The sequence below is a fragment of the Chiloscyllium punctatum genome, chromosome 22 (genome assembly GCF_047496795.1).
Source record: "Chiloscyllium punctatum isolate Juve2018m chromosome 22, sChiPun1.3, whole genome shotgun sequence".
NCBI lineage: Eukaryota > Metazoa > Chordata > Chondrichthyes > Orectolobiformes > Hemiscylliidae > Chiloscyllium > Chiloscyllium punctatum.
This window is the reverse complement of record NC_092760.1, coordinates 12,696,477-12,717,476: the sequence shown is the minus strand read 5'-3', so window position 1 is coordinate 12,717,476 and position 21,000 is coordinate 12,696,477. Positions and strand designations below refer to the sequence as shown.

The 21,000-nt window shown below is 40.8% G+C and overlaps 1 protein-coding gene across 6 annotated transcripts in view; it reads left to right on the top strand.

Moving 5' to 3' along the window:
- Window positions 1–21,000, top strand: part of phf21aa (PHD finger protein 21Aa) — a 336,953-nt gene that overhangs the window by 276,121 nt on the left and 39,832 nt on the right. For all 6 annotated transcript variants that reach the window (XM_072591807.1, XM_072591806.1, XM_072591809.1 and 3 more), the window contains one exon: window positions 4,238–4,317. In XM_072591807.1, the coding sequence (XP_072447908.1) occupies window positions 4,238–4,317 (80 nt within the window). The remainder of the gene's footprint in view (window positions 1–4,237; window positions 4,318–21,000) is intronic.

Genomic DNA, 21,000 nt, shown 5'->3' with positions numbered 1-21,000 from the left:
TTTAAAGAAATGAAAACGGTGATACAGTAAGTATGAGAAAAATCATTTTCTAGTTCAACACGTTCACACCTTCGAATGATCTGACCTTGAGCATTAAAAAGCATTGCAAATGCTGAGAGTTAGCTATGGGGATCAGTACTGTTTCTTTATAATCCTTAATTAATGATTTCTCAGTAATCTAATTAATCTTAGTGGGTGTCTTTGGATGAGTCCTCATGTCATCAATACAGTCAGACTGGTTTTCTGTGTTTTTGTGCTGTACAGTCATTACTTCTATAGTGTGCTAGTCATGTTCCTGTGCGACCCCACGCTTTACAAGAATCATACAATCCAAATAGCACTTAGTGTTGGCAATGCAATTGTGCTTTAATCAACGCACATTTCAAAAGGTCATGCTTTAGAAACAGCATCACTATTTGTCAATCATGTTAAAGCGAATTTGTGTTGACAAAATGTGTTGTAGCAGAATGACCAGTACTGCAAAATACCAGAATATTTCTTGGAGCTTGCAGCTTCAGCCAGGGAAGCGGGTGGGTGATCATTCATTAGACTCTTCAGGGTTAATAAAGATGACCATTTTCCTTTATTAATAGTTTTTCCAATTTCTTGATCCATATCTTAAAAATTGTGCAGGTCATTCAGACAATTTTATTAAACTTGTACTGTATGGTTAGTATTTTGATATTCACAAAGCTATATGGCTTCTTGGACTTTTCTGCACAAGGAGCAACAATTTCTTTTTTTAAGTGGCATCCATGTTGGCACAAATCATAGTAGCAGTGATATGTTCCTTGTTTCCCTTTTCACCATTATACATTTCATCTTGAAACATCAAAGAGCAATCTGGTAAAACATGATAAAACTGTCCAGTTTCATCTGTTAAAAATGTGTCTTACTGTATTTTTAAGTATGATGTGGGTAAGACTATTTGTAGCCATCATTCTAGGCTTGCCTCTGATTTTGGGCAAGTGTGGCCTGTACACTCTGTTGACCTGGCTGCATGATCAGCATCTACAATTTGGGCTAATCTGGTGTTGTCATTCTGGAAGTTCACCACCTTATCGTAGACATCCTTTATTTGCTATACTGCCACGTCGCAGGATTGCTTACAGGCCAGTGTGAATGGCATGTAATAAACAGCTGAGTTATTCCACAATTGACAGAACAGATTTAAGCCCTACAATCCTGGCACATGCAGTCATGAATGGTAAGGAACAACTAGACAGCTCACTGGAGGAGGAGGTTGCACAAATATCACCACTTTTAAGATGCCCAGCACATCAGTGGTAAAGAGAAAGTGAAGTATCTTAAACAATTTCAATCAGAAGAGTCAAGTGGATGATCCATTTTATCCTCCCCTGAGGTTCCCAGTATCGCAGTTGCCAGTCTTCAGCAAATTTTATTTGGAATAGATCAACAGACAGCTGAAGGCACAGGATACTGCAAAGACTCTGGGTCCTAATAACATTTGAGCACTGTTACCAAAGATGTATTCATGAACTAGTTGTGCTGTTAGCCAAGCTTTCTCACTGCAGTTAAAACTCTGAGGTCTATGTCTTACAAAAGCAGGAAAATATTAACTCTGCCACTCTCTCCAACTTGTCACACAACCCTGCTGACCTTGCAGAGTTCTCCTTACCAACATCTGGAGACTAATGCCAAAATTGGAAAACTGTCTGATAGATTAGTCCAATAATAGCCTTAATTTAGTTATACTCATGGAATCATACCTTACAATGTTCCCAACATAACCATCAGCATCACTGGATATGTCTAACCAGGACAGGCCTAGCAGAAATGATGGTACCATGGACTGCTATCAGGTGGGAGTTGCCTTGGGAGTATTCAACATTGAATCTAAACTCGATTGCATCTCATGGCATAATGTCAAACATGGGCAAGGACACCTTCTGCTGATTGCCATGTATCATCTTCCCTCAGCTAATAACTCCCTGCTGCCCTGAGTTGGACAATCCTTGAAGGAAGCTTTGAGGGTGCCAAGGGCACGGAATGTACTCTGGATGGGGAAATTTAAATATTCAACATCAAGAATGGCTTGGCAGCAGCACTATTAATTGAGCTGGCTGATTTCTAAAGGACAGTAGTGAGAGAACCAGCAAGAAGGGAAAAATGTACCTGACTTCTTCATCACCAATCTGCCTGCTGCAAATACATCTGTCTGCGACACTATTGGTAAGAGTGACCACCGCACACACCTTGTAGGGACAAAGTTCTGCCTTCACACTGACACCACTTTATATTGTGTTGTGTGGCACTATCACCATGTTTCGTAGAATCCACAGCGACCCTCCGAAGAGTATCCCAACCTGACCTCTACCATATCCCATAATTCCATATTTACTATGGCTAATCCACCAAGCCAACGCATCCCTGAACACTACGGACAATTTTTAGCATGGCCAATCCTCCTCACCTATACATCTTTGGACTGTGGGAGGAAGCCAGACTGTGAGGGGAAATGCTCACAGACATGTGCAAACTCTACACAGTCACCCAAAGCTGGAATTGAACCTGAGTTCCTGGCAAGGTGAGGCAGCAGTGCTAACCTCTGTGCCACCATGCAGTTGTTAAATGGGACAGACTTCAAATGTATCTAGCCACTCAAGATTGGGATCCATGAAGTGCTCTTCAGCAGCAGAATTATACTCCAGCATAAGTGACCAAGCAAATAGGAAGCAAGGACTATCTCCAATACTAAGCAATCTAACTACTGACCCTTGACATTTAGCAGCTTTACAATCACTGAATTACTTGTATGAACGTACTGAGGATTACAGTTGATCAGAAGCTGAATTGAACTCAGTATAAGTAGTGCCTACCAGAACAGAGCAGAGGCTAGCAATGCCATAACGAAGAACTCACCATCTGTCTCCCCAAAGCCTGACCACCATCTATGAGGCTCAAGTCAGGAGTGTGATGGAATGCTCCCCACTTGCCTAGATGAGTTCAGATCCAGCGCCACTTAAGCTTGATGCCGTCCAGGACAAAGCAGTCCACTTGATTGGCACTGCATCCACAAACATCCACTCCCACCACCGACATTCAGTGCACATGGCTGCTACTATCTACAAAATGGCAGAAATTCATCAATGCTCCTTAGAAACCTTCCAAACTCAATCATTTCTGTCTTGAAGGACGAGCAGCAGATACATGGGAGAGTCACCATCTATAGGTTCCCTTCCAAATCACTCACCGTTTGAGTTGGAAATAAATGCTGTTACTTCACTGTCACTAGGTCAACATTGTGGAGCTGACTGCCTTAGGGCACATCGGTCTACTTAAAGCAAAGGACTGCAGAAGTTCAAGAAGACAGTTCACCATCAGCTTCTCAAGGGCATCTAGAAGCGGGCAATAAACGCTGACCCAAATCCCATACTGAATGGTAGAACCCACATCCCAGGAGTATTTAAAAAATGGCAGCCATATGTGCCATCTAAAGGATGCACTGCAGTAACTCTGCAAGGCTCTTAAAAGCACCTTACTAGCCATAACCTCTACCAAGTGCAGCAGATATATGGGAACGTCACCACCTGCATGTTCCTCCCTGAGCCTTGAAGCCCTGTTATTACCCAGATTCACTGTACCTAGAGGCAGTCACACCTCTTAAGTTTTCTGACATGGTCAGACATCAGACAGGATGGGGTGTGATTCCAGATAGAGGTTTCAGAGGACAGTATTGCAGGAGTGTCAGCATGTGCAATTGTCCAATAGGTTTGAGATTTTCTCAGTCTGGATGAGAGTGAGGGCTGAGAGATAAATGAGCTAAAGACTATGGCATTGTGGTACAGGGAGCTAAAAAGCCAACTGTAGTGGTTGTAAGAGACAGTGTAGATTTACACTGTTCTCTAATAAAGAGTGAGAGTCTGGGGGTTGTGTTGCCAGCTCTCAGGATTTCAGGTCTGGGCTGGAGAAGAACTTGTGGGACAGCAATGATCCAATTGTTGTGCTCTAATGATGAAGGTAGAACTGGAAGAAGAGGTTCTGCATGGCCAGTATGAGAAGTGAGGCTCTGGATAATAATGTCTTCCCCCCCCCCCCCCCCCCCCCCCCCCCCGTCACGTGGGCGCTCATTCCACCCCACCACACCCCCCCCATGCGTTTCGTCACTGTGTGAAATTTGAGGAGGTCAGGCAGTAGAAACAAAAAATACAGTAAATGCATTGATATGCAAGTAATCTTGAAGCTTGATCTGTATAACATTTTTGATTTTAAACAGAGATCCAAAGCAAGAGGCAAGAAAGGAAACGACGAACAACAGCAAATCCAGTGTACAGTGGAGCAATCTTTGAACCAGAGGTACTACATAGGAACATGGGTTAAAAGCAGGAGTGGACTGTTTGGCTGTTCAAGTCTGCTCTACCATTTAATATGGTCATGGCTGATCTGATTGTAATCTCGACTCCACATTCCCCCCCAACTCTGATAACCCTTCACTCCCTTGCTTACCAAGAACCTATCCACTCTACTTTAAAAATATTTCAAAGAATTATTTGGAACCCTTTTAAAGAAGATAGTTTCAACAAATCTGAAAGTCTCCTCTGAAATGGATAGCCCCTTAATTTTAAACAATGACTTTATATGCAAGACCAAAATCCATTCTACATCCACCCTACCAAGAATTTTTGTTTCTGTAAAGTAAACCTTTACTCTTCTAAACTCCAGCATTTACAAGGCTAACCTGTTCAACTTCCCTCATAAGACAACCCACCCATTTAGCGAGCATATTTACATCCTCCCTTAAATAAGAACAAGAATACTATATACATTACTCCAGATGTAGTTTCACCATGTTCTATATAATTAAAACTAACCCCTAATTTTGTATACATTCTCCTTTGCAATAAACAATAACATTATATTAGCTTAACAAATTACTCACTATAATCTGCATACTAACCTTGAGTTATTTGTGCCCTAGGACACCTCTGCATCTCAGAATTCTGTAATTTCTCACCATTTAGGCAATGTGTTTTGTATTCTTCCTGCCAAAATGGACATTAGTACACTTTTCCACATGATAATCTACTTCCCAGATCTTTGTCCTCTTTGCATCTTGCTTTCCAGCCTATTTTTGTTGTCATACCTTTGGTCCCTTCATCTAAGTCATTTGCATAAATTGTAAAAGGTTGAGGCGCCAGCGCTGATCCCTGCGGCACATCACTCATGTCTTGTCAATCTGAAAAGCATCCATTTTTATGCCTGCTCTATTTCCTGTTAGAAAGCCAATCTTTTATTCATGTCATATACCTTTTATTTTCCACAATTGCTTTTGACGTGACACCTTATCAAATATGTTCTGGAAATCCAAGTACAGTATGTCCATCATTTCTCCTATATTCACAAAACATGTTATTCTTCAAAGAAGTCTAATAATTTGGTTCAACAGGACCTCTTCACAAAATCATGTTGCAACTGCCTGATTACCTTGAATTTCCAAGTGCTCTGCTTGGTGCCTTCATTAGCTGATAATGTTTTCTTTATGCCAGATATTGAACTAACTGGCATAAGTTTTCTGTCACCCTTTCTTCTTGATTTAACAAATTATATTTCCTATTCCCTAATCCAATGGAATCTTCCATGAATCAAGATAAATTCACGAAATTGGAACAAGTGCATCAACTGTCCAGAATAGAATAAAAATTTGTTGTCATGTGTATTTTTACATGAAAAATACAGAAAAGTTTCATAAGTCACCTCACCATGGTACCTATTTTAATGATCGAAGTCATACATAGTAATAAAAAATAAAATTAAGACAGAGTTCATTACAATTTAGTTAATGGTTTCTGGGCTCAGGGAAAGCCGATTGAAGGAATATTGCAATACCCTGAAGACTGAGCCAGGGTGAGACCGCCATTCTCTGCCACTAGATTACTTGGCTGGAAACCACCACTGAAAAAGACTGCCATGCCAGGCCGAGATTGCCATGTGCGCCACTGGAAGCCACCTCATTGCTGGACTGGGAGAAGCCGTCTGTTCCCCCTCTGATACTCTTCCAGACGCTGCTGCCGATCTACCGTCCAGCTATCCCTTTCACCAATGCTTTCGCTCCTTCAAGACCCCAGGCATAGTTGCAGACCTGAAGTGTTGGCCCAGCCTCGAGTCCAGGCCAAGGGAGTCAGCCCAGAATCTGTTCCTCGCTCGACAGGAGATCCCAGGCTGGGGTGGAGCCATGTCCAGCTCTTCCTGACATTGCACCACTGCTGTCGGATGCCTCCTTTACCCACCACTGTCCAAATTTTAAAGAAAAAAAAAACAAAAAATAAGCAAAAGTAAAAAGAAGAATAAAAGGTGAAAGACTAGTCCCAGCCTTGCTTCCTTACTCTGCTATCATCTTTGTTAATTCACTGGCCACTTATTTTAAGATTCTATCAGCTTCTGGGAACTTGTTGTATATACATGCTGACAAGTTGCTAAGTACCTGGTGTTTGTAATTTTCTCGAGTTTCTCTCTCCCTTCTGTTTTCCATTATATCTGGCTTTGCCTCTATGGTAAAATCCAATGTAAAATACTGTACAAATCATCCACCATATCCTTATTTTCCATCATTAATCCCTGAGGCTCACTTTCTATAGGACTACGTTTCACCTTGTTAATTTGGATTTTTTAAAAAACTATACAAATTCTTATTATCTTTGTATGTTTCTAGATTTCTCTCTCTCATATTCTTTGCCCCTGAAGACCATAAGATGCCGGAGCAGAAGTCAGCCATTCAGCCTATTGACTCTGCTCCATCATTCACTGATATCATGGTTAATTTGACAATCCTCAACTTCACTTTCCTGCCTTTTCCCAGTAATCCTTGGTTCCCTTACCAGTAAAAAAAAAATTTGTCTATCTCAGCCTTGAATGTACTTAACGACCCATCCTAAACCATCCTCATTGGGAAAGAGTTCTACAGATTTGCTATCCAGAAAGAAATTCCTCTTCACCCCTCTCTCAAATAGAGTGACCTCCTACTCTGCGATTGTAACCTCTGATCCTGAAACATTCTCTCAAAGGGAGACGATCTTTCTGCATCTACCCTTATCAAGTCTCCTAAGAATCCTGTATGCTTTGATAATGTCTCCTGTCATTCTTCTGTACTTGAATGACCACAGATCCATAATACTGAACAGCCTAGCGAACCTTCTCTGGACCATCTCGACTGATGGTATACCTTCCTAAAGGACCCAGAACAGTTCATGCTTCCCCTACTTTTATATTCATTTCCTTGGAAATAAAGGTCCAACATTCCATTTGTCTTTTCTGTCGCCCACTGAACTTGGATCCTAGCTTTCTTCTGAATCTTAAATGAAGACTCCCAAATCCCTCTGTTTTGTAGCTTTCTGCAATCTTTCACCATTTAAATAAGATTTAGCTACTTTACTCTTCCTACTCAAGTGCATGTTCTCTTATTTCATCTAAGTTTTTGTTCACTAACTTAAACTGTCTATATCCCTCTGCATCTTCAACACTTTGCTCACAACCTATTTATGTGTCATCAGAAGTTTGGCAATAGAGCATTCACTTTCCCTTCTTAGTAATGCTTTTAGTCATTCTCATTTCTTAATATTCTGTACAATCTTCTGACCTAGAATATAATTATATTCTTTCTCATTAAGTTCACTATCTTTAATTCTTCTGTTGACCACAGATGATCATCCTCCAGTGAATGTTAAATTATGATTGCACTGTCGGAGGGTTGCCTATACCGAAGTCGCTAATTAAACATATCTCGTTACATAGGCCTAGTATGTCTTGCTGTCTGGTCAGCTCATCTCTACTTTTATATCCTGGTTTCCTGAACTAAGGACATCCTTCTCTATTGCATTAATATGATAATTCATTAGCCGAGCCATTCCTCCACCTTTTCCTATTTTTCTTGTCCTTCCTAATTACCCTATACCAGAATGCGATAAAAACTGTCCTGTGTATTATTTTAACATTTTTTAAGTGTTTTATGTTGTGAGTTTGGGTTTCTGGTTTTTGAATTGCTAGGCATTGGCCTAGTGATATTATAGGTGGACTATCAATTTAGAGGTCCAGCTAATTTTCTGGGGAACCAGGTATGAATTATATCACAGCAAGTTGTGGAATTTGAATTCAATGAAAAGTCTAATTGAAAGTCTAATGACCATGTCACCATTGTTGAAAAGTCCATGTGATTCACTAATGTCCTTCATGGAAGGAAACTGCTGTCCTTACTTGGCCTAATCTACACGTGACTCCAGGCTGTCAGCAATGTGGTTGACTCTGAACTGCCTTCTGAAATGGCCTTGCAATCCACTGTAACAATTGCCAGAAAGTCTGAGGAAAGGAATGAAACTGGATACATATATGGTATTGACCTAGACACTGGGAACAGTGTGAAAATTGAGCAATGGCCTGACATATTTACACTCATGGAATCATACCTTGCAGATAACATCCCAAATTCTTCCATTGCTGTCGCAGCATATGTCCTTTCTCATTGGCAGGACAGACCTAGCAGAGGTGGTCACTGAGGAGGATACAGTCATAAAGGAGTTGCCCTGGGAGTCTTCGATATGGACTCTAGATCCCACAAAGTCTCATGACAGCCTGTTAAATATCAGCATGAAAACCACCTGCAAATTACAAAGTATCACCATCTCGGTTAATAAATCAGTACTTCTCCATGTTGAACACCATTTGGAGGAAGCACTGAGGATGGTATGGGTGGAGAATGTATGCTGGATGGGATATTTCCATGTCCAGCACCAAGAGTGACTTGGCAGCAGTACTACTGTCGAGCTGGTGGATTCCTAACATATAGTGTTGCAGTATTGGGCCTGCAGCAGGTGATGAGGCAACCAATAAGAAGAAACAATGTTCTTGATATAATCCTCACCAATATGACTCTCTCAGATGGATCTGTCCATGATAATTTTAGTAAGAGTGACTACCACACAGTCCTTATAGAGACAAAATCCCCCCCCTTCACACTGCAAATACCTTGTGTTGTGTGGCACCATTGCATGTAAAATGGGAGACATTGAACAGATTTATTAACTCAGGATTGGGCATCCATGAGGTACCATGGCCCATAAGGAGTAGTAGAACCATACTCCAATACAACCTGCAACCTCGTGGCCTGGCACATATTCCCACGCTACCAGTAGCATCAAGACAGAGGATCAACCCTGGATTAGTAGAGCGTGCAGGAGGCCATGTCAAGAGCAGGACTAGGAAAACCTAAGAATGTTAACCTGGCGAAGCTACAAAACAGGCTACTTAATGTGTCAAACAGCATGAGCAGGAAATGATAGACAGAGCTAAGTGAATGCACAATCAACAGATCTGATCTAAGCTACGTAGTCCTGCCACATCCTGTCATGAATGATGGAGGGCAACGAATTAACTCACGGAGGAGAAGGACTGAGTGATCCAACTCTGCCTCCTCCAGAAATTCCCAATGTCATAGATGCCTGTCTTCAGCCATTGCTATCAAAATATAGCTAGATGTGCTAGATGCAAAAGATATCGGCCCTGAACACTTGCATCCTATACACAAGAAAACAGAACAAATCCAACCCAACAAATTACTATCTCATCAGTCTACTCCTATCATCAGTAAAGTGATGGAAAGTGTTTATGTGCAGTGGTATCGAGCAGCACCTGCTCAGTAATACCCAGTTTGGTTTTTGCCAGGGCCACTCAGCTCTTGACCTCGTTACAGCCTTGGTTCAAACATGGACAAAACCGATGAATTCCAAGCATGAAGTGAGAATAACTGTCCTTAATTTGACTGAGTGAGGCATCTAGGAGTCTTAGCAAAACTGGAGTCACTGAGAGTCAACAAAACTCTCTTCTGATTGGTAGAAAGGAAGATGGCTTTGGTTGTTGAAGATCAGTCACCTCATTTCCAGGGTTACTCTGCAGGAGTTCCTCAGGGCAGTGTCCTAGACCCAAGCATCTTCAGCTGCTTCATTAATGACCTTGCTTCCATTATTAAGAACAGAAGTGGGAATGCTTGCTGAATGCACAATGTTGACCCTTTACAACTCCTCCAATACTGAAACAGACCATTTCCAAATGCAACAAAACCTGGACAATATCCAGACTGGGGCTAAAAAGTGGCAATGACCATCTCTAGTATGCAACAATCTAAACTTGACATTCATTGGTATTCTTTCATTTGACCAGAAACTGGATTGAATGTACCGTATAAATACAGCAGATAGAATAGTAGCTCAGAGGCTCAGAACCCTGCAGTATGTATGAAGCCTTCTGACTCCCCAAGGCCTGGTTGCTGGTCCTCCACAAATCAGAAGTGTGATGGAATAATCCATACTAGTCTGGATGAGTGCATATCAAACATCATTCAAGTTTGACACCATACTGAACGAAGAAGCTTGCTTGATTGTCACCACAAATATTCACTCCGTCTACCATCAATAGTTAATGGTAACAGTGTGTATCATCCTCCAGATGCAGTGCAAAAATTCACTAAGGCTTGTCGGGCAGCTTCTTTGAAACTCATTGATATCTCCATCTAGAAGGACAAGGGCAACAAATACGTGGAAACACCACCACATGCGAGGTCCCTTCTAAACCACTCATCACCTCACTTGGAAACAAATCATTGTTCCTTCAGTGTCATGGGGTCAAAATCCCAGAGCTCCCTAATGGCATTGAGAGTCTATCTGCAGGACATGGACTGCAGTTATTCAAGAAGATGGCTCACCACCACCACCTCTAGGAATGAGCCAGCAATGCCAACATTCCTTGAGTATTTGAATTTAGTAATTAATTTGTAAGTCTTTGTATCGACAGTGTTTCTTTTGCGAACAGTTTGAGACCTTTAGAATTAATCAGTTTTGTGCATTACTCGTGGCATTCTTAAAAGGTTACATTGTTTGCAACCTAGCATGGTATATATTGGGACCTCACGGTTTCTGAGGGAGCTTTGGAACTTGCTTGTTTTAAGGGAAACACCATCAGCTGAGAAAAGAACTAAAGTTTTTTTGATTTTGTGTGGACCAGTCCTGTGAATCGTGATGTGGAGGTGCTGGTGTTGGACTGGGATAGACAAAGTTAAAAATCTCACAACATATGGTTATAGTCAAACAGGTTTATTTAGAGCTACAAGATTTCCGAGTGCTGCTGCTCTGTTAGGTAGCCAGTGGGGCAGGATCACAGGACACAGAATTTATACAAAAAGATCAAAGTGTTATGCAACTGATGCAATGTCTTGAATAAACCTAGATTACTGTTAATCTCTTATAATGGGGATGCAGGTTTTGATTAAGTAATATGTTAATTCCAGAACTTACTTCAAGTCACAGTCCTAAGATAACAAGTTTTTCTTAAAATAAAAGTGACATCTCAGCTCAGGCAATGCATTAAAGGTGTGAGGTTAGTGTCTGTCTGAATCCCAACCTTGAGTCAGACTGGGTGTACTTCCAAAGTAGGAATTTATAAAATGTCACATGGACTGATTACCTACAAATTGTGTGTGTTTTGAAAAAAATAAAATGTATGCGCACACACAAGTTCACCCCAAAGACTTGTGTGCATGCGTGTGTATGTGAGGAAGAGAGTGTGTGCATGTTTGATAGTGTGATGGAGTATATGCCTGTGAGAGGGTGTGCGTATGTGTGTGAGATTGTGTACATGTGTATGTGTGCTTGTATGTGTGACAGTGTAGTGGGGTCACCTGTAGTGTGATACGAACCCAAGATCCTGGTTGACGCCATCCTCATGGGTATCGAACATTGCTATCAGCCTCTGCTCGGTGACTGTGTTGTTGCGTATCCTGAAGTCTGCCTTGAAGGGAAGTCACCTGAAGATCCGAGGCGGAATGCTCTTGACTGCTGAAGCGTCCCCCAACTCGGAACGAACATCCCCTGTCTGGCGAATGTTGTGCAGTGTCCATTCATCCATTGTAGTGGCATCTGCTTTGTCTTGCCAATATATCATGCTTCACTGCATCCTTGCCTGCAGCGTATGTCATAGGCAACGTTGGCTGAGTCACATGAGTACCTGACACGCACATAAGTGGTGAGTGTCCCCATGTGTAATGGTAGTAATCCATGTCAACACTCTGACACATCTTGCAGTAGTTGCTATGACTGGGTTGTATGGTGTTGTAGTTGATGTTGTCCTGAAGTCTGGGCAGTTTGTTGCAAACAATGGTGTGTTTAAGGTTTGGCAGTTGTTTAAAGACAAGAATTGAAGGTGTAGGGGAGATCTTAGTCAGGTGCTCATCCTCACTGATAATGTGTTGCGGGCTGCAAAGAACATGGCGTAGTTTTTCCACTCCCAGGAAGTACTGGATGACGAAGGGTGTATCCTGTGTCTGTCTCCTGAGGAGTCACCATGGACTACTCTTTAAAACTGGTCTCATTCTTGGGCACACTCATCTCCATCAAGGACAGGCACCTCAGTACCTCACTCTGCACACCCCATGGATAATCTCATGACGCTGCACTTCTCTAGCTCCCACTCTAAACACATTAAAACAGCCGTCCCCTATGGACAAGCCCTACGCATACACAGGATCTGTTCAGATGAGGGGCAGTACGATGGGCACCTGAAGTGCTGAAGGATTCGGTGCTCAACTTATCAATCGTCACTTCCAACATGCCATTGTGAGAAGCCATAGAGACCTCCTCAGGAGACACACACTGGATGCAACCGACATCGTCCAGTACTTCCCTGGAACAGGGAAACTATGCAGTGTTCTTCGCAGCATGCAACGAATTATCAGTGAGGATGAGCACCTTGCCAAGATCTTCCCTATGCCTTCACTTTTTACCTTTAAACGCCTACCAAACCTTAAACAGACCATTGTTTGCAGCAAATTGCCCAGCCTTCAGGACAACATAGACCACAACACTGTACAACCCTGTCATTGCAACCACTGCAAGACGTGTCAGAGTGTCAACGTGGATACTGCTATTACACGTGGGGACACACCCCACCATGTGCATGGCAGATACTCATGTGACTCGGCTATCCTTGTCTATCTCATACTCTGCAGGCAAGGATACTCCAAGGCATGGTATTTTGGCGAGACCAAGCAGATGCTACAACAACGTTTGAATGAACACCGCATAACAATCATCAGACTGGGATGTTCCCTCCGAGTAGGGGAACACTTCAGCGGTCAAGGATATTTAGCTTTGGATCTTGGGTGACCATCCTCCAAGGCAAACTTCAGGATGTGCAACAACGCAGGCTTGCTGAGCAGAGGCTGATAGCCAAGTTCAGTACCCATGAGGATGGCCTCAACTGGGATCCTGGGTTCATGTCACATTACAGGTGACCCCACTGCATTATACACACTGACACAAGTTTACACACGATCACACACTCTCAGATCCTCTCTCATACATACACGCTCTCTCTCAGACTCTCACTCGTGCACACCATCTCACAGGCACATACTCCATCACGTTCAGGTGCACACTCTATCAAGCATGCACTCTCACACACTCTCTCTTCCTCATACATGCACGTGCACGCAAGAGTCTGTGGGGTGAATGTGCATTTGTAGATATATTCTGTTTTATTCAAAAAGCACACAATCTGTCAGCAGTCAGTCCATGTGGCGTTTAATAAATTCCTACTTTGGAAATAGAATCAGTCTGACTCAAGATTGGGATACAGACAGACACTAACCTCACATCTTGAATGTATTGTCTGAGCTAAGATGTCACTTTTTTAAGTAAAACCATACGTTATCTTGGGACTGTGACTTGAATGAAGTTCTGGGATTTACATACTAATCTATTGAAACCTACATTCTCATTCTAAGTGATGAAAGACTTAACAACAATCTAGGTTTGTTCAGTTCATTGCATCAGTACTATGACCACTTTGATCTTTTACTATGAATTTTGTCCTATGATCCTGCCCCACTAGCTTCCTGATTAAGGAGGAACACTCCGAAAGCTTGTACCTGTTGGACTATAACCTCATGTTGTGTGATTTTTAACTCAGTCCTGCGATGTCCTTGGAAATAGGGTGGCTGCGTAGGAAAGTGCTGCTGGGATGGGAAATATATATAGTAAGCAAGGTTTACCCGAGTGAAGAGTTAGCGTGAGTCTCGGATCAGACATGTTGGATTAAATCCTGAAAAGGTTATTTAAAGCTGAGTACATGTAAGCAAGTGTGTAAACCTCCAGGAAAAGAAGCTGTCTGAATTTCAAGTCTAGAAGTTGAACTCTGTGACTTAAACATACTGAGATGTTAGATACAAATGATGTTTTGAATATTTGGGAGTGTTTTGGGTACTATACAAAAAAATGATTTTTTTTGCAATTTATCAAGGAATGTTGTGCAGTATAATGGGGTTATACTGCTACAGTAGGTTTAAAAAAGTTTAATTTGTCTTCTAACTACATAGTTTAGTTCGTTCTGTAGACTGGTTATCAAGGTTAGATTACATGGGTTGCAGGGAGAGAGGGCCACTTGGTTACAAAAGTGGCTTGATGGTAGAAGATAGAGGATGGTGGCAGAGGATTGTTATTTCGGACTGGAGGCCTTTGATCAAAGGTGTGCCCCTCTGATCGGTGTTGAGTCCACTGTTTGTCATTTACATCAACGATTTGGATGAGAATTTAGGAGGTATGATTAGATTAGATTAATTACAGTGTAGAAACAGGCCCTTCGGCCCAACAAGTCCTCACCGACCTGCTGAAGCGTAACCCACCCAGACCCATTCCCCTACATTTACCCCTTCACCTAACACTACGGGCGATTTAGCATGGCCAATTCGCCTAACCTACACAATTTTTGGATTGTGGGAGGAAACCGGAGCACCCGGAGGAAACCCACGCAGACATGGGGAGAATGTGCAAACTCCACACAGTCAGTCGCCTGAGGTGGGAATTGAACCCAGGTCTCTGACGCTGTGAGGCAACAGTGCTAACCACTGTGCCACCGTGCCGCCCACTTATGGTTAGTAAGTTTGCAGATGATGCCAAGATTGGTGATACAGTGGAAAGTGAAGAAGGCTGTCAAAGAGTACAATGAGATCTTGATCAGATGGGCTAGTGGGCTGAGAAGTGGCTGATGGAGTTTAATTTAGATGAATGCGAGATGTTGCAATTTGGTTGGAACAGCAAGGACAGGACTTACACAGTTCATGGCAGGGACTTTGGGTGTGCTGTTGAATAAAAGGATCTAGGGGTACAGGTTTGTTCCTTGAAAGTGGCATTGCAGGTAGACAGAGTGATGAAGTAGGCGTTTGGCCTGCCTACCTTCATTGGTCAGTCGATTGAATATAGGCATTGGGACAACGTGATGCAGCTGTATAAAACATTGATGAGGCCCCTTTTAGCATACTTGTTCAATTCTTGTCACTTTGCTATAGAAGGGATGTTCTTAAACTAGAAAGGGTACAGAAAAGATTTACAAGGATCATGCCCAGGATTGGAAAGTTAACGTTATAAGGAGGGACTGGGACTTTTTTTTTCCCTGGTGCATTGGAGACAGAGGAGTAAGAGAGGTTTATAAAATCATGAGGATCATAGATAAGGTGAATAGGCAAGGATAGGTAAGTCCAAAACTAGAGGGCATATGTTTAAGGTGAGACAGGAAAGATTTAAAAGAGATCTGAGGACAATGTTTTCCACACAGGGTCGTATGGAATCACTTTCCAGAGGAAGTGGTAGAGGCAGGTATAATTGCAACATTTATAAGACATTTGGAAGGTACATGAATAAGAAAGATTTAGAAAGATATGGGCCAAATGCAGGCAAATGGGTCTTGATTAGTTTATGATAACTGGTCAGCATGGACAAGTTGGACTGAAGGGACAGTTTCCATGCTATATGACTATCTTCAATTCGTGTGCTTCTTTTGTATTGTTAAAGCAAAATCTGCAGCATTTCAGTGAGAGACCATTGCTTTCAACCAGAGCAGATGAAAATATGATTTGTCAAACCTCTGGCTTCTATTTGGGATGTGACTTGTCTGGTACTACCATCAGCTGAGATCATAACATTCATCCCTAACTGATCTTCAGAAGGAGGTAGTGAGCTTTTTTTAATACATAAAGACTAGGAATAGATTATTTGAATCTGCTCTACCTTTCTACATGATCATGGCTGATCCTCTAAAGATCACATTCATCCTTTCCATCCATTTCTTGATGTCTTTTAACATCTAAAAAATTGTCACACTGTTTCTTGAGCATACTCAGACCCAGCCTCCACAGCCTTCTATGGTTACAAATTCCACAGGTTGGCCTATTGCATATCTTGAAACTGAGACCCCTTGTGCTAGATTTTACCAACCAGGGAAAATATCCTTTATCTTGTCAGTCCCATTAGAATTTTATACATTTCAATTTTATCCCCTTCCATTATTTTAAACTCTAGTGAGTGCAAACCTGGTTGGAGCAATCTCTTCTCATGGGACAGTCCTACCATCCCCATACCAGACTAGTGGACCATTACTACAATCTCTCAATGATGTGTATATCCTTTGTTGGGTAGTGAGGCCATATTGCACACAATACTTCAAGTGCGGCCTTACAAAGACTCTGTGAAAACTACAATAAGATTCCTCTATTTCTGAACTCCAATCCTCTTGTAATTCTCCCTTATTTATTGCACTCATTACACCTTCCAAAAAACTCTAGATTAGTTGAGTCTTATTTCCTTTCATCATGCTGACTGTCTAATTCTGTTAATGCTTTTAGTGTTTTCAAATGTTATCATATTTTGCAACAGGCTTCAGTGTTCTTCCCAAAAGTGATGTTGGGCTAACTGGTCTGTAATTCTCGGTGTTTTTTCTCCTTTTATTTTAAATAATGGGGTTACATTTGCTACCAATTAATTTGTAGGAACTGCTCCAGAGAGTATAACATTTTGGAAGATATCTACCATTGTATCCAATAATTCTTGGGCCACTTCCTTGGGAATTTGTCAGCCTCTAACCTCATTAATTTCTCATGTTTTTAAAAAATCTTTTCTTAGCCACTATAACATGTGCAGTCAGTGAGATGCATAAACTCTATCCTACAAATTTAATCTAAAAGAAAGTTCAAAATGTAATAATAAAAGCAAAAATGGCAGATGCTGGTATCTGAAGTAAAAACAAGAACTGTTGGAGAAACTCTACAGGTCTGGCAGGCAACTGTGGAGAGAGAATTAGTTAAACGTTTTGAGTTCCCCATGACTTCGGAATGCTTAATTTTATTAGATTAAATAGTCATATACGACCCTTATTCTCAAAGATATTTGAATAACACTTGATTCTTTTAATCCTTTTCTCCAATTGAAATGAAATCTGATTATCTACCACTCTCAAATTGGCTATCAATTTCAAGCCTTTGTTGCCCTGTGATGAATCATCCCACATTATATTCATCTCTCAAACCTTTTGGTTCCATCCTTAGCCAATTAAATTATTCAATCTATCTAGCTTTTTAACAATTGATTAATGTTACATCAGTTGCTTTTCGGGGAGTTCATATTTTAATTATTAGCAGATGAAAAGATTTCTTCTAACATTGTAGGCTTGTTCAATTTTACTGGAATAATGAGACTAACACCATAATAGAGATAGTGAAAATGCAAACACATTTAGTCCTCAAAATAGTGTACTGCACTTTCGAATGAAGTGGAAGTTTTAGGGTTTAGAAAGAATCAAAGAGAATTGTTCCAGGACTGGGGTAGTTCAGTTATTTGGATACATTGAAGAAGCTGGGGTATGTCTGTCTTGTAGAAGAGAATTTTAAGATAAAATTTTCTATCTGACATTGGAGTAATACACTGTCCCTTTCTTCAGTCCTACAACTCCACTGACTACAACAAATTTGTCCATTTTATCCAGTTATCAACAGTTGTATCTAATTTAGAACTACAGGTCATATAAATTTCCATCAAGTATGTTTTTTTAATATGCCAGCATTTCCCTGCAGCTGTTACAGACATATACATCAAAATATTTAAGAATCAGTAACAATTGGAGGGTTTTACTTTCTACTGTAGAGTGTTCTTTCGATGGAGATTTAGCTTATTAAGTAGGTATTTGACTGGTTTCTCGATGTTCATCTCATTTTTTTTGTAACAACTGCACCTACCAAATTGCTAACATTGATCGCTACTGAGAAGGGTTTCGTGACATTATGAGCAGCCAACACTGGTTCATTGATCATTCTTTTCTGCCTCTCAGCTGCTTGACATTCCCCCAATCACACTGCCTTGACTTTGACTTTGTTTTGTAGTAAATCTGTTGATGGAGCCATTCCACTGCTGAGGTTTGGTATGGATTTCCAGGATAAATCACATATCCCCAAAGATCTCAATTTCTTGATTAGTTTTAGGTGCAGGGAACTTCACTAGAGCCTGTTCTTTGGCAGCACTTGCCCTTGCCCTGCTATATACCCTAGCTAGCTTAACCATAGGTTTGCAGACTCACTTTTGCCAAGGTCTATCACTAAATCAGCTGATTATAATCTTCTAAATAGAGCTTCTGATTATTCCAAGTGACACTACATACCAGTAAGTATCAAGGTAAACTGCACAATTTAGAACAATGGCCACTTGGTTCATTGATTTTTTGGAAAGCGGCTTGGGTAATTTATTTTAGCCAAGTGACATCACTTTGCATTGGAGATGTCCATTCAGTGTGAGACATTCTTCCACTGGGGGCATTAAGTGAACTTTGCAGTATCCTTTTAAGAAGTCTATTTTTAGAAATTGGGCAGTGGCAACTCTGAAGAGAATCTTGCAGGTGACGAATTAAATAGAAGTCTACTTATGTTACTGCACTGATCTTTCTGCAGATAAATTGTTCACAGTATTCCATCTGTGGTGTAACTAGTACATTGTATATTTTCAGCAAGCGTACACCATTTTTATTTTCCATTGCCCATTGAAATAAAGACCAACATTCCATTTGCTCTCTGTATTATCTGCTGAATTTTATATGCTAGATTTTGTGATTTACACACAATGTGCTGTAGCTTTCTGCTTTCTCCATTAGAATGATATTCAGTTCCTCTATTCCAGCTGTCAAAGTGCATAATGTCATATTTCCCCAAATTATATTCCATCTGCTAACTTAAACTACTTCTATCCGCAGACTGTGTCATCCTCAGCACTTCCCCTCCCACATAATTTTGTCGTCCGCAAACTTGCTGATAGTACAAACACTTCCCTCATCTAAGTCATTAATACATCTTGTAATTAATTCTGTCCCTAGCACTGATCCCATGGCACTCCAGTAGTTATAGGTTGCCATCCTGACTATACCCCTATAATCCCAACTCTGTCTTTCCTTGGTTAGCCTGTCCTCTACCATGCTAAGATATTACCTCAAACACCTTGCCTTCATTTCTTATTAAGTAGAGTATTAAATATTATTAAGTAGTTATAATCTTATCAAATGCCTTCTGAAAGTTCAGAAATATTATTGGATGAAGAGACTCCCTGCATTCTAGCTAAGTTTAGTGATGATGAAAATAAAGATAGGAAAACAACATATAAGATGACGACAAAGGCTCGGGTCTATTGTCAATCCATTGTGTTATGGGCAAGTATTTCTTGCAGACAGCTATTTTGTTGTTAAGATGTCAATGTTGTCCATTGTTATGATCCTAGTTGATGCTAATACTGAACAAGTCAGATCCCAAACTGAGATGTGGTCTGATAGATTTTCTTTTTTTAATTTTTGCAGGTGCTTAATATTGTGCTTAACACATCAGGATAAAGTTTCAACTTTTTTCCCCCAACACCACCCACCAATCCAGAATCTCAATTAGATAAATATTACTGTCATCTCCGTTTATATTAAAACTTTCTTGAACTGTGGTGGAAAATGTTATGATTCTTTTCTAAGTCAGCTTGCATGAATATCTGTCAATTCTCATGGTCAAAATTGTTTGGGTGTTTCCATTTTGAAGTTTTCTATTCACCCTTTACTGGCTTGAAAAAAAATCCATAGACTTGAAACCATTCATATTGAGGTGACCAATTAACCAGAACTGATTTGATTTTCCTGGTAGGAGAAACTGTTCTACTTTGAAATGAACTCTGTTCTTTGAAACTAAACCTCAGAACATTCTGTTTTGAAGTTAAATCTAAGTTAAATGCCTTAATTCTGCCTATCATAAAGTCAAGAGTATTAATGTTGTATCTGCTTACATTGCAGAGTTTTCCCAGTCATGTACTTTTTTGGAACTGGTATATTTAGGCCACTGTTCCAAATTGGCTTTCTGGCCTTCTAAACAAAACCTTCACAGCACTGACCCATATTCATCTGCCTCCAATTTGAAATCAAAGTACAAATGTAAATTTTTCACTTTTCATCTCAAGATGACTTCCAAAACCCCAGCTTTATTGGCTTTTCTACCATGTTGGTTTGAGCAGATCCCCTCTCTCCATTTCTCTTGGTGGTTACTAATGTTAATTGGAGGGTTTTAACACCACTTTTGATTATACCGAGCTATTTTGCTCCAATTTGAGGCATCTGCTTGTGCTGCAGCTGAAATTAATGGAATAGATACTCCTGACTTTGAAATTGTCTTTAAATCATTTCCATTGATCTGTGTGTGAATTGGCTCCTTGGAGTAGCTCTAAGGGGAGCACCTGTTTGAACAGTTTTGAGTCATGGATTCTGCCAACAAATCCATCCATCCCAGCTGAGATTATCTTGGCAAGTTTGTGTCTTTAAGGGTATTTTTGTTATTTCAATCCCCCCTGTTTGGTAACCAAGATCCTTCTAAGACAGTGTTGATATGGTTCCAGTGGTATTAGTAATTTATTCAAGCCTTGATGCTATGAGGAAGAATGGGGAGAGCCATTGTCTTTTTAAGTTTGAGCCACTGCCAGTAAGTTTAGTGTCATGTCTGATTACGATTCTTGGAAACTTGAATAGGTACTTTACCATAGACTGAGCTAACACTTTGAACCATACAGCAATTAGCTGGAACATGAAAGCAAGCTCCTCCAAAACTTCTGCTGACAATTAAATGGTCACAAACCACTGCGAGCTAAATTTGGAATATATAATAACTTC